Consider the following 12,456-nt stretch of genomic DNA (forward strand, 5'->3'; position numbering starts at 1 on the left):
TCTTTAGTTTCGAAAAAAAATACTTTCAACTCTTCTCCCACAATTATATTAATAGGCTCGAGGTGTAAAAATTAATGCCATCCTTTTCTTTTCTCGATCATCGAGAATCCATTTATTTGGCTTAATTGTATGATTTCATAATTTAATTCTTTCCCCTGGTAATGATATTCGAAAACTCTTTTTAACTTTTCACACACTCCTACCATGCTTTTTAGGCCAAATGATATATAAATAAGAAGCAAAAATGTGTCATGATCATTATTAGTTTGTCTTTAGTCGTAGCACCAGCTCGTATCAACTTTTGATTGCACTTCTTTTTTAGGAATCAGAAGACACATCTTTTCTTTTCTAAACTCAAGAAAATAGATGCACTAATTGGCCTGTCGACAGAAAGTAATGGAGGCACTCTTGAAATCAAGAAACATTAAGTTCGAATTTCTCGAGTATATTTTGACCTGCTTATTTTAATTTAGCTAACTATAGAGCGATGTCAATTTGACTTCGAACATTATTGCTATGTTTTAAAAAGACAAAAATAAACAAGTCTAGGCAACAAGCTGGTGATTCTTTGAAATTAATTGATGACATGGGAAATTGGAAGATTTAAGTTCAATTTGCATTGAATGACTACTCTTCAAAAATATTATAAAGTATCAAAAACTAAACAAGAAAGATATGTGAAACGTATACGGTATTATAGGTGAGAGAAAGAGCTACGCCTTTCAATAAATATTTAGCTTGAAGTCACCAACTTCTATGGCAGTCTAAAATCTTAACAATTAAAATGTCAAATGCCTATCAAAGTTTATTATTAATGCAATCTCACATTGGATGTAGAGTTATTGTTGGGACTAGGGAATGACAATGAAGGTGATAAAAACATCAAGCTTCCAGGCTGAGAATTCGCTGAAGATGGTGGGTTGGAAGAACTGAGAAAGGTTGAAGCACATTTATTGACAGTTGAAGTGGATGGTGGGAAGCTAGAAAGAATAGGAAATGACTGATCATTCAGCTTCAAGTTATGGCCGGATTTATCTGCTGCAGTTTGGCTTCCTAGAACTCTGGCTGTGCTACTGGTACCGGGGCCAATGATGGACGTGAGAGCAGCTGCTAATGCAGATTGGAAGCTAGGGTCTGATGCGATTGCTTTAGTTGCAGCTGCAAGGGTTTCTGCTGGCAGAGATTGCTGTGAAGAAGAGTTCGATATAGAATTGTTCTTTTGTAAATAAGATTGATAATGGGCTTCTTGAAGCTGTCTTCCGAAGTTTAGGGAACCAATATTTTGGTTTTTGTTGTAGGGCTGAGCTTGAGGTCCATAGCTAAGGACCCCGTTGCTCCATGACAGAGGTAATGCATTGGATTCAAGAGGGCTGAAGTTGAGATTCTGCGTTGTAGAATATGATCTAGGAGGAAAATTGCCTAGTTTGCTTAGATGGGATGAAGCATTTGAGCTCGTAGTGAGGTCTAGGGTGATTGTTGGACATGAAGATGATGATGAGAGTGAAGAATTTGGCAGGTAAATTGGCGTTGGCTTTGTATTATCTGATAGGTAAAAGTTTAGTCCATTGAAACTAGCGGAGGACAAAATCGAGGCTGCGGAAGGAGATAGGCCGGAAGTGGAGGTTGTCGAGCCGGACATTAGCATGGAAGCGGCAGCCGAAGTGGTGGAAGCCATTGCTGTGGCGGAGATAGGAAGGGGATGGTTGTGTGTTCCTTCATATGTGGTTGTCAAAATGGACATGTCCTCAGCATATCTTTGCACCTACAGAATTTGGCAATGAAAAATCACTTTCTTTTCAATTAAATGCGGTACTTGCAGAAGCACTACCATTTGCTCGAGTACAAATAAAAAATCATCACTAAAAAAGTGAATAATTAAATGAAAAAATTAATTAAAAACTTTTTTTTATATTGAAAAAGTTTCTATTTTAAGGGAGTTTATGTCATAATGGTAATTAAAAATCACTCTGATTGAGTATTTTCAGCAATATATAGTTCAATGTCTAAATTTTTTTTTTTCGAAAACGACAAGTATTGTATAACCCATCTATCCTAAACTACAAGGGAGGGGAGCCTAAAGACGTAGTATCTGAGGCTAACAGATACACAAATCTTACTAAACCAAGGGAAAAGATACTGATCAAGATTATAGTAGCAGATTAAAGAACAATGCAAAGTTTACTTGCAAAAATTCAACATCAGATTTGACATCGTTCCTACCTGCTTTCTTACTGGGCAGTTGGGGGCAACTGTACAACGATAATAAGCTCTAGGGCATGGATTTCCTTTTGCAGTCTTCTGTCCATATTTCCTCCATTGACATCCATCGTTCATCTGGATTCGCAATAAGTGAAAGAAAAATTTGTTATATCACTGAGCATTCCTTCATCAAATTCATTCTAAAATGCAATTTCTGATCTACACTTACCGTTGGGGTGTCACATCGGACTCTCACAGAAACCCTAGCTCTTTTGGCAGGGTTTTGTTGGGAAACCTCATCTTCTTCATTTCTTACATTCTTGAGGCTATTTTTTGGTGGCCATGTTTTACCACCTTCTTCTTCCTTAACTTCTCCTGAGCTAGCCGCCAGGCTGGGATTAGGTGAAGGCTCATTTTCTTGATATTTTGGCAATTCAAACTTGCAGTCCAATCCAAGAGCCAGCACTTCTTTATCATCATCATCGTTATCAACCTTTTCTTTCCCATGGATTTTTCTAGAAAAATGATCGTCTTTCTTCCCATCACTCGAACTCATTCCCAGACTTAAGGAGACTAGCTCTGGTTCTCCAGTTTCTCGATGAGTGCTTATTGTACTACTAGATTTGTTTGGTTCTTGCTGAACCATGTCGTGGAACTGCATCTGAAGGGCCCGATACTCCTTCATCACTCGATCTAAGTGCATTCTCAGCTTTTGATTTTCTTCCATCACTTCTCCCATTTCAGCTTTTGTTGACTTTAGAAGATCAGCCTACATTATCACATGCAAAATTAGTACTTCAGTTCTAGATTGATCATGTTATTTTATACAAAAGCAGTATACATGAGGACATAATATGCTGAATAGAAAATGATAGAGAGAAAGTTGAAGCACTAACCCGCCCCGCTAGGGCTGAAGAAGATACATTTGAGTTGAATTCTGAGGATGACATTTCCATCTTAGGCATGAAAGAGCCCTGTCAAAATAATGGTTTAATTAGTAACATAATAAGGATAATATATATTGTACAAAAATTTTACTATCTCTTTTATGTACCATACCCATAATTATAATTCAATAAAAGTTTATTGTCACATCATTCAATAATTTAAACTCTTAAAATCACTTAAGGATTGCTATCTCTTTTTACACATCCAATGGAATTATTGATAGGATATCCAAAGGGTACCGTAGAATTTCCCTGCTATTTATAATTTGCTGCTTAATTATCTCATTTTTGGTTTTGTGCTTTTCATAGAATACTATAGCACGTTAAAAAATGTTCGGAAATCTTTTTTTTTTTTGTTTTTTGAGCAAACAAAAAAAAGACTAGAACAAGATTGATTTGGCGGTGATGCAGAAATTTATTCTTGTTCAAAAGCCGTACCTAGTGATTTTGAAGAAGTAAAATCAGTAACGGTGACATATAAACCATTACCAGCGGTCAAAGGTTTTGAGGGCGGCGAAATGGTTGCACATCTACCTGACCAGACTAATATACACCTTTCCGTGTTTCTTAAGATCAAGACTGAGGACCTGCCTTATTATCGGAAACCTTCATTTGCAGGTTTCACACTTTAAAAGTAAAAGTAGATCCATAATCATCATTTTTCTCTTGTGATTATTGATGCACAAGGTGAGTAGTATTTGTATTTCAATTGTTTCCTGAAGAATCCACCATAGAAAATAAAATTTCTAATTAAAGTTACCTCTGTCTAGAACCATAATTAGATGTAGAAGTTCTCTTGCATGAGACTTTCCGTCAAATTTAAAACATTTTTTTTGGGAAATAATACAGAATATATATTGAAAAAAAGGAAAATAACTGATTTGAAAGTTTTCTTTAAGGATCAAAGACATCCAAAAGAATCCTGTACTCTCTTTTTTCTTGATAAGAGTAATGTATCGTTATTATCTGTGATTAATGATATACTTTCTTTTCCTTTTTGCTCGAAATGATAACCATCATGGAATGAGTAAAAGAACTTGTTTTTACCTGTATGCTACTTGTAAAATCCTTTCGATTTGGTGAGGATTGATTTATTTTATCGTCCTGAGCTCTTCTTCCATTTCCAACCTGCAATAGCCAGGACACCAGGTTTGGATTCATTATACATCATGAAGTGTGTATAGCTTTTTAGCACCTTATCTTGAAGATAAAAAGTCCAAAAACTAATATCACTTTCTAATCTGATGCCAAATAAGGTAGAAAAATCCTAGACCTCAATTTAATACTAGTCTCTTATTCTATCTCGAAAAAATATATAAACCCTTTATCTTTTATGTTCAGCTCTGATTCTTGGTAATGAACGTTGCAAAATAAGATTCTCGATGTTTACAAACATATGCAGATGGTTTCATAAGAGGGATGGAGTTCAAGAAATGTTTCTTGTGAACTAGGGATGTCCTTGAGAATCAGAAGATATAGTTTCTAAATGAAGAGGATGAAGTCAATCACCTTATGGAGAACCTCTTCAGTACAACAATCTTCATCACCACTCGATTCAGCTTTCTTCTCCTGATCTTCCTTCTTGACTGAATTACCTCCATAAGCAGCCTCCATATCCATGTTGTTCTCTTGCTCTCTCTCTCTTTTCTCTACAAAGAGTCGTATGGACTATTAATGTTTCTGATAACACGGTGGTCTTATTCTTATAGGGAGGAGGAGCTAGCCTGCAGTATTTGACTCGTCTAAATTATTCAACCTAACGGGGTTTTACCTAGCACAGACACACAAACAAAAATGTCAATGGCCCAGCTGTTGAATCTTTTTTTTTTCTTTTTCAAATGATTTTAGATGGGATATTAGAAGGAATTTGCCACCACAAGTTGGACTTAAATGGGACAGTAAGAATCGAAAGAAATTATTTTGAATTATTCTAAGATTATAATTTCAAAAAAAAATACAGAAAAAGGCAAAGACTAGAGGACACTGAACATGGAACCAAATCTTTAAGCATTAATCTTTTTTACACTGACAGCGTTAGATATACTGTCAGCGTTAGATGAATGACAGTTATGCAAAATTTGAATTTAAAATTCAATTTTTGCATATATGTCATGGATTCAACGGTGATAGTGTCTGCACTGTCAGTATATATAAGATTTACTCAATCTTTAATAGTAGTTAACTTCAAAATTATCTAGCAAGGAATGAAAAGAATAATAAATTATTCAACCTATATGGGAAGGGATTCTTTGTAATTGGTTGAACAACTGCACCATACAATTAATGGATCCAGTGCGTATCATTTTTGAGTTAGGAGGGATGAAATTGATTTTGAAATACAACTTTCAATTATTCGTTGACACTCATTTTATTTTTGAGCATTATCATCATTTAAAAACAACATGTTGCCTTATTGTATACGTCTATTATTATTGTGTTAGTACATACACTCTGCATATGGTGCACTTGACTATGATAATTGCAAAAGCCAATTGCACTACTATTTTGATGGTGAAATAATGAAAAGATTTATTCAACAAATACAAGTTGAAGGGAAGAATTCAACTTCAACGTTTAGGTCTTTTAGGTATAACATGTCAGAGAGAAGAAAAAAAAAAAAGAAGGAAAAATTACAAAGGGAGGGTTTTGAGCCGCAATAATCGGTCCCCCTACCCGACCGCATGCAGTTTAGGACTTAAGGTCTTATAATACAACTTGTAATGTTATAGTAACAGCTACTACCGTTGAATTTTTCTCAATTAACAAGAGAAAAAGTCCCATGGCCGCATCAATCCGTCCGCCGGTCAAACTTTTTCGCCACCGTCGAATCAATTCCGACGACTGCCCGAAATGTTCTTCTATTGTGAACTGTACTGGCGCGGCTTTTGTTTTGTCGTCCACAAGTCAAACGTTGTCTTGTTTCAAATACGAGTATGCTAGGCTGTCCCATGCCGTTGACTTTTAGTGTCATCTCCTCCTCTAGGACAATTGTGGGAAACACACACACATGGATAAACTGTAATTCTCGGGCTGGTGGCCACCACCAAGCCCTTAAGGCTTTGATGGGGTAGGAGGCACCAAAATGCCACTCTTGTGGCTCTTCTTCAAATCCAGACGGGTGCGTAGTGCACCCGTCTGGTCCGGTGGTGGTTCTGTCCCCATCGATTTTTTGTAGGCTCAGTTGAGCCTCCCCTTAGTTAGACTAGGAGTAGGAGTAGATGTAGGGATAACAATTGACAAAAAAAAATAAAAAAAAAAAGAAGATAAACTGCAATTCTAGAGGTGAAAAATACGGGGCAGTTTGTGATTATGGGAATACAAATTATTATTGTGAAATAAGAACGACAGATTATTTTGGGATGAAAATTCGATGTCTAATTGTTGGGGGTAGAAAAAATGTGAGAAAACTCTCTGAATTTTAATTATAGTGGTTCGGAAATTCTAAATTGCTCGTAACTCTACAATATGAAACCAATTTGCAAACACAAGTTACTTACAACAAGACAAGAAAAACCTTTTTTTTTTCTATTTTATTTTGATTTTCTTTGCACAAAAAGGGATAACGCGTAGAACAAGACTAATTATAAGCCCGAAAGAAGCATTCATAAGTCATAACACAAATTAATTAGAAAACTGGTTAATTAAAAGAATCAAAACAAAACAATTAGAACCATCACAATGTGGGCAGAGCAGCAATTGCTGACGAAGTAGATAATCTAACTTTGGAGTTGATTGTTGAAACTCCGAGTCATTAATTAGTATTAGTAATGAATTTGAAGCACTCAAATCGAAACCCTTATGGATGGAAGTGATTATTAATTAAACTTGTTTATAGGCAGGTTAATTATTTTCTAAACAAAGGAATCATATACTAGATTTGTATGGTCAACTTGTAAACGTGTGATCCAACACAGCAAACCGGATACAATTTAGCCTTGTGGATCGGAAACGTTGACATTTAATTATTGGTTTTTTTTTTTTGTCTTTTTCAAATCTACTCAACCGAGCTTTGCCTCCTTGTATTCAAGTATCTAATTGATAAATAATGGTTATATCCTTGCAATATCAATGCGAAACTTCAACGTGTGATATATATTAAATCAGAAAGTCAACCCATCTCTGTAGCAGCTAGAGAAGATGTTTTTGGACAGGAGATTATTTCGTTTAATTTTTTTGAAAATAAAATATTGTAACGCTTTATTGATGTAATGTATGTGAAATTAAAAAAATAATTAAATAATATGTTTATAATGCAAGCAGATAAATTATGTTCCAGTTTCCAACCCGGCCATTTGACAGCAATGGGAAGAATGGAGTACCCTAAATGAGGGCTAAAGGAACCATCAGCCTTAGGCTGATGGCCACCACCAAGCCTTTAAGGCTTTGGTGGGGTGGGAGGCAAGGGTTCGAACCTTGCCTCCCACCAATTTGCCACAATTGTGGTTCTTCAAAAAAAAATTCAGACGGGTGCACCACGTCTAGTTCGGTGGTGATTCTGTCCCTATTGATCCCCCATAAACCCAGTTGGGTCTTCCCCGTAGTTAGATTAGAATAGAGTAGGAATAGAAGTAGGCTAAAGGCTCTCAAGTCTCAACCACTAAATCATGACCAAATCCATAAAAATTGAAGTTAGAAAACTAGAAATAGTGGAAGCATGGTGCAAATTAATTTCGTCCTTCAGATATTTTCTAGAAATTCAGGAAAGTAAAATGCAAAATTACCCGCTATATAGACGGATAAAATTTAGGCATTTCATTCGTGAAATTGCTAATATCATGAAGAAATTAATAGAATCCCCACCTGGAGAAAAGTCACTCGGGTAATATTGAAAAATCTTTTTCATGCAAGATTTGACACTAGTTTCCTTCAGCAGCCATCTGTCATCTACCAAGTCCTATAGATAATAGTCCAAGTGAAATCTAAGGACCGTTCTTAGTATTGAAAAAACAAAAAGCAATTCGACTTGTTTCCGTGCATTATTATTTTTTTTTAATCCTGAAGATGACTTTTAGCATTGGGGTCTTTTCAATGCAAAATTTCTGTTTGACTTTATAGAAAAATATGGGGTTGATTCTAATTTGCACCCTTCAACTGTACACTTATTTCTACTTTGATCCCTAAACTTTAAATTGAGTCCTTAAATTATACCTCGACCTCCTTTTTGATTCCTAAACTATAAATTGAAATACTTAATTTCTAAAATATACCACAATTCTTACTTTCGTCTCTAAACTCCTTTCTTCTTTCTAATTTTTAAATTCTTTTGGTTATAGTTGCTCCCCATTTGTTTAGTATTCTGCTAACGATTGCAATTAAATGTGATACATTTTTTTTTTTATAATTCAGGGACTAAAGTGTTTCAGTTTATTATTCAGGAACCAAAATAAGAATCAAGATGCAGTTAAAGAGTGCAAAATGAAATTAATCCTAAAATAAATTAGATGTGGAACTCTTCATTACACGTCTCAAGTAATATTATTGTTCTTTCAGAACAGACGTGTGTAGTATGATTTAAGATATTTATGACCACTTGTTTGAAAGTCCAAAGCAATTCCCTTTTGGTTCAAGTCAAACTTCTTCGAATGTAAAGTCTAGCCTTTGGATCAAGGGTTCGAATCTTACCTCTCATAAAAAGTCACAATATGTGACGGTTTTCATTGGCCATTTTCAATGGAATTTCTACTCACATTGAATCCTCTTCCCCTCTTTCTCGAGTAGGCTAGATTAGGTTATAGGAATCCTTGCGACAAAAAAAAAAAGAATGTAAAGTTTTTAGTATTCTTTTTTTTTTTAGTTTCTTCGTCATTATCTCAGCTTTTTCCTTAGAATTCACTTCCTTATGATAAGTACTGTTTAATACATTCATATCCTTTAGCTGCTTCCTTTTCTATTTTTCTGGGCAAAAAATAACCTTCGAATGTAATTTAAAAAAAAAAAAAAAGCAAAATGACTTTCGAATGGATGACCATATCTTTCTTGACTATATCTTAATTACGAAGACATCAAGTGAATTTTTCCAAATATTATCGACCTTGTGCTAAATTTCCTAAAGCGTTAAAACATCCCCAGCCGTATGAACCATCAATACGTAAACAATGAATTCTTGTTATATACCAATTTATTTTTCCTTCTCACTTATAAAGACAATAAGAAGCAAAAAAAAAAAAAAAAGGCCATATTAAAAAAATGAATTTTGTCCGAAGAAGGTAAGCAGAAATTGGGAAATAGTCTACAAAATCTCAGAAATTATAACAAACCAAATTAAGGAAAGAATATTATGGCATGCTGCATTTCGTTCTGACTTCTGACTTTGCCTAGAACTATTACGTACGATAAATCATAAGTCAACCATATTTTTACAATTTTATAATGAGTTTGAGTATTGCAATATTGCTCATAATGGTCAGCCAGCATACTGTTTTTTTAACTCACGTAAATCTTTGATCACTTTGGTGATTTTTCAACTTCGATCTTCTCATGCCCATTTTAGAGTTGAATAATGGGTAGTAGAAGTAGATATGTTAGAGATTTTGGGTTAATCAACTTGAGTAATGTTAGACAAATTTTGGATTAAGTCCAAGATGCGATTCGTGACGCATGTCAGTTTGAACAGAAATCTTTTTCATGACCACAATTTCCTAATTAAATACAATCCTCGGGCAGCCCTGTGTCGGAGGGGATTAGTCGTGTTCGGTGTGGAGTGAGGCCTCCTTTTCCGGGCCGTAGGGAATTAGTTGGTCCCTATAAGAATTGACCCGGACACCCTGTGTCGACAAAAAAAAAAATACAATCCTCTGGCAGCCTCCTCCTACACGAAAAAAAAAAAAAAACAATCTCAATAGCCAGCTATCCATCTGTTCTTCTTCTTTTTTTTTTGTTTTTAAAATAATTTTTGGTGATAGCAAAACCCCATTCTCCTGTAAAGTTTGCAAAGTTGGTCTCACGTAAATATAGTGTAAACTGAATGAGTTTCTGATGTTTTTTTTCGTATGTCTACTCTAACCCCTAATTATTTTCAAACCATTCTTTTTGGAAAGAAATGTTAAACATTAGTTTTCCCTTTTATCATTTGACCCTAGCCAAAGTGCAAGTATGTCAATTTATGCCTCCCATTTTGTGATGGATGATACTGCTCAAAATGTATATTTATGGAACAATATACATGTATTGTTGCTGCTTCTTAACATTAAAACTAGTTTCCTTCCTCATTTAAGTTCACTAGATTGAACATCACAATTTTGGCTTCAATCCTCTTCTAGCAATTTCATGCAATTAGTGGAAAACGCACACCATTAAATTTTTATAACTTTAATGGCAATCAATTGTTTTTTTTTTAATACCAATAAAACTATTGAAAACGAAATGGTGACTGCCTCCTATAGGCCACGAGATGACATCAGGTGATTCTTTGAGCCTATCTCTGTTTATTGATACATTAAATTTAGTTGTTGGTTGAGTTGATCAAGACGTTACATTTTGCTTATCATGCTCACGTCCCTTGGTTTCCTGATAATTTACTTTTGGCCACGTAAACTGGCTGGAATGATAAAAACACTAATTCGAAAGAAAAAAAAAAGGAAAAAATATTCAGTAGAAAGGGAGTTATTTCAGTTTTAAAATGCATGGATAAGTAAGGCATCAATATGCAAAGAAGGCTTAAAAGAAATTAAATTGTCAAGGTGAAAGGTTTTAATGGCTTTTTTATCTAGGCAAATTTTCTTCTAAACTTTCAAATTGACAATTTAACGGAGGAGTTGTATTTTCCGGCCAAATGTTGAAATTTGATTGATAATTTGGCCAAACTTCAAAAGAACTCAGCGTGTATGCATCGTGTCAGCGCGATATCCAATTTTTGATGTTTGAAAATGAGAATTAGACTTTTCTTCCCCTTCGATTAATTTAAAGGGTTTGATAAGAATTTGCTCGAGTTTCGCCAATTAGTCAAGTTTGAATAGCTTTTTATGTTCGACAACTTTCAAATTTGATAAAAACTCATTCAAATTCAGTTTGGCAAATAAACGACCTAAGCTTGAACAAAATTTCAAATTCATTAAAACAATTAAAAAAATTTAAACATTAGGATGTTCGTTTTGATTGGATTCATTTACACCCCTAAGTTTACATATTAATACATGTAGAACCTATGTCGTCCGATATAATTATACGCAATTCCATGTCCTAACTCATCTCTAATTATAGGACAAGGTCAAGTAAGAGTAAAAAAAGTCAACTCAAATGTTGGATCATGCAAGAGTATCCAGCAGGGATTTAGGGCATCTGCAATTAGTTATCAAGTTTCGATTTCATAATGCAATGTATACACTAGTACAACAAATGTAAATATTAATATAGAAGAAGCACAATAGATATGTTGACATATTGAATTTTGTGTCTTACATTTTATGATCCCCTTCTTCTAATTCCAAATCACTCCATGAATCACCATTAGTTGTACTCTTATCTTGGTTGCAAAGAATCTGAAACCATCTATTGTACGTACCTGCAGGGCTTATGCATTGTTCATCTGTCAACAAAGGTATCCCATAAATAAAAGTGATAAGAGTCATTCTTAAGTTTTACATGGTCACACTAATAGTTCAATTATTTTCGATCATTTAATATTAGTCAACGAACAAATTTGGAAAGGCAGATTTTGTAGGCCATGAAATAGAGCCTCTATTTTAGATTTTTCCAACAACCCTGCGAAGGTCAATGCTTTGTCCTTCTTCTTATCTTTTAGTATTCTATAGGGATAACCTTGGCGTGTAGAAGTGTGTCAATATGCTTATATTATTAGCATTCCCATTCACCGTATTTGACCTGAGAAAGTCCACAAATTGAAATGGCTTGCAGTTTAATTAGGCCTCGGTTTCCTGATGACCTTCACAAAGGGTACCTTGCAAAGGCTGCCCTTAAAGTATTCAATAAATAGAACAATACAAATCCACATTGATCAAAACTAATGTCTAGTGGTGGCACTAAGAATTATCGACAGGACAGATGCCCTTTAACTTAAATACCGAAAGAAAATTCAGGTGGCTTTGATTTGCTAGATTCTTGGCCATTTAAGCTAATCAATGGTATTAGCGTAGAGAAATAGGTCAAGGTAATGCATGACTAATTGGGAGATTGAACACCATCATAATTATCGCTAGCTACAACAAGGATTATTTTCTTGTTCTTCCTCTTTTGTCATCCTGATGCATTTCGTGTAAGATGCAACTTCAGGTTAGCAATTAGTCCTGATTACTTTTTCTCTTGATAAAATATAATATTTCATTCCATGAGATCTACACTAATGGTAGAAATA

At 34.7% G+C, this 12,456-nt stretch overlaps 1 protein-coding gene across 1 annotated transcript; it reads right to left on the bottom strand.

Annotated features, from left to right (window-relative positions):
- Positions 1–694: 694 nt before the first annotated feature.
- On the bottom strand, positions 695–4,803 carry LOC113741636 (WRKY transcription factor 72A-like). Its single transcript, XM_027269222.2, has 6 exons — positions 4,656–4,803; positions 4,194–4,274; positions 3,096–3,173; positions 2,429–2,968; positions 2,221–2,334; positions 695–1,762 (listed from the first exon to the last, which is right to left on the bottom strand). The coding sequence occupies exons 1-6, from the start codon at positions 4,764–4,766 to the stop codon at positions 812–814; spliced, it is 1,875 nt and encodes a 624-aa protein (XP_027125023.1). The 5' UTR covers positions 4,767–4,803; the 3' UTR covers positions 695–811.
- Between the last annotated feature and the right edge of the window lie 7,653 nt (positions 4,804–12,456).

The sequence above is a fragment of the Coffea arabica genome, chromosome 4e (assembly GCF_036785885.1).
Source record: "Coffea arabica cultivar ET-39 chromosome 4e, Coffea Arabica ET-39 HiFi, whole genome shotgun sequence".
Classification (NCBI taxonomy): Eukaryota; Viridiplantae; Streptophyta; class Magnoliopsida; order Gentianales; family Rubiaceae; genus Coffea; species Coffea arabica.

What these genes read in the sequence shown, in the direction of transcription:
- LOC113741636 (XM_027269222.2), bottom strand. Translation starts at nt 4,766, where the DNA reads ATGGATATGGAGGCTGCTTATGGAGGTAATTCAGTCAAGAAGGAAGAT. An exon ending in ATTTTACAAGTAGCATACAG is followed by an intron (nt 3,174 to 4,193) that starts GTAAAAACAAGT and finishes TTATTTTGACAG; the next exon opens with GGCTCTTTCATGCCTAAGAT. An exon ending in TCCGATGTGACACCCCAACG is followed by an intron (nt 2,335 to 2,428) that starts GTAAGTGTAGAT and finishes TTGCGAATCCAG; the next exon opens with ATGAACGATGGATGTCAATG.